Source organism: Eurypyga helias, unplaced genomic scaffold (genome assembly GCF_000690775.1).
Source record: "Eurypyga helias isolate BGI_N326 unplaced genomic scaffold, ASM69077v1 scaffold34851, whole genome shotgun sequence".
Taxonomy (NCBI): domain Eukaryota; kingdom Metazoa; phylum Chordata; class Aves; order Eurypygiformes; family Eurypygidae; genus Eurypyga; species Eurypyga helias.
The window spans coordinates 1,394-1,772 of record NW_010230764.1 but is presented as its reverse complement, the minus strand read 5'-3'; the positions used below and the strand labels follow the sequence as shown (position 1 = coordinate 1,772).

The 379-nt window shown below is 65.4% G+C and overlaps 1 protein-coding gene across 1 annotated transcript in view; it reads right to left on the bottom strand.

Annotated features, from left to right (window-relative positions):
* Positions 1-372, bottom strand: part of LOC104516512 (peptidyl-prolyl cis-trans isomerase FKBP10-like) — a gene marked incomplete at its 3' end in the record, with an annotated part of 1,421 nt that extends 1,049 nt beyond the window's left edge. The window contains exon 1 of the mRNA XM_010160851.1: positions 306-372. Within this exon, the coding sequence (XP_010159153.1) occupies positions 306-372 (67 nt within the window). The remainder of the gene's footprint in view (positions 1-305) is intronic.
* Positions 373-379: the final 7 nt, after the last annotated feature.

The window sequence follows — 379 nt, the reverse complement described above, 5'->3', positions numbered from 1 at the left end:
GGGCCGGGGCAGGACCCTCCTTCTCTGCTCAGGCACCGCCTGCTTTGGCTATTCATTGCCCTGGCAATGGAGCCACCCGTTGCCAGCTGGGTACCCAACATCCATCCCACTGATGCCGTCCCCGAGGGGTTTGGGGCCGGGGCAGGACCCTCCTTCTCTGCTCAGGCACCGCCTGCTTTGGCTATTCATTGCCCTGGCAATGGAGCCACCCGTTGCCAGCTGGGTACCCAACATCCATCCCACTGATGCCGTCCCCGAGGGGTTTGATCCCTCAATTTCCGCCGTGCCGTGCCGCGGTCCCTTACCCACGCCGATGCTGCCGTAGCCCAGGTGGGGGGGCACGATGAGGTGACGCCGCTCGTTCCACCACATGCCCCGC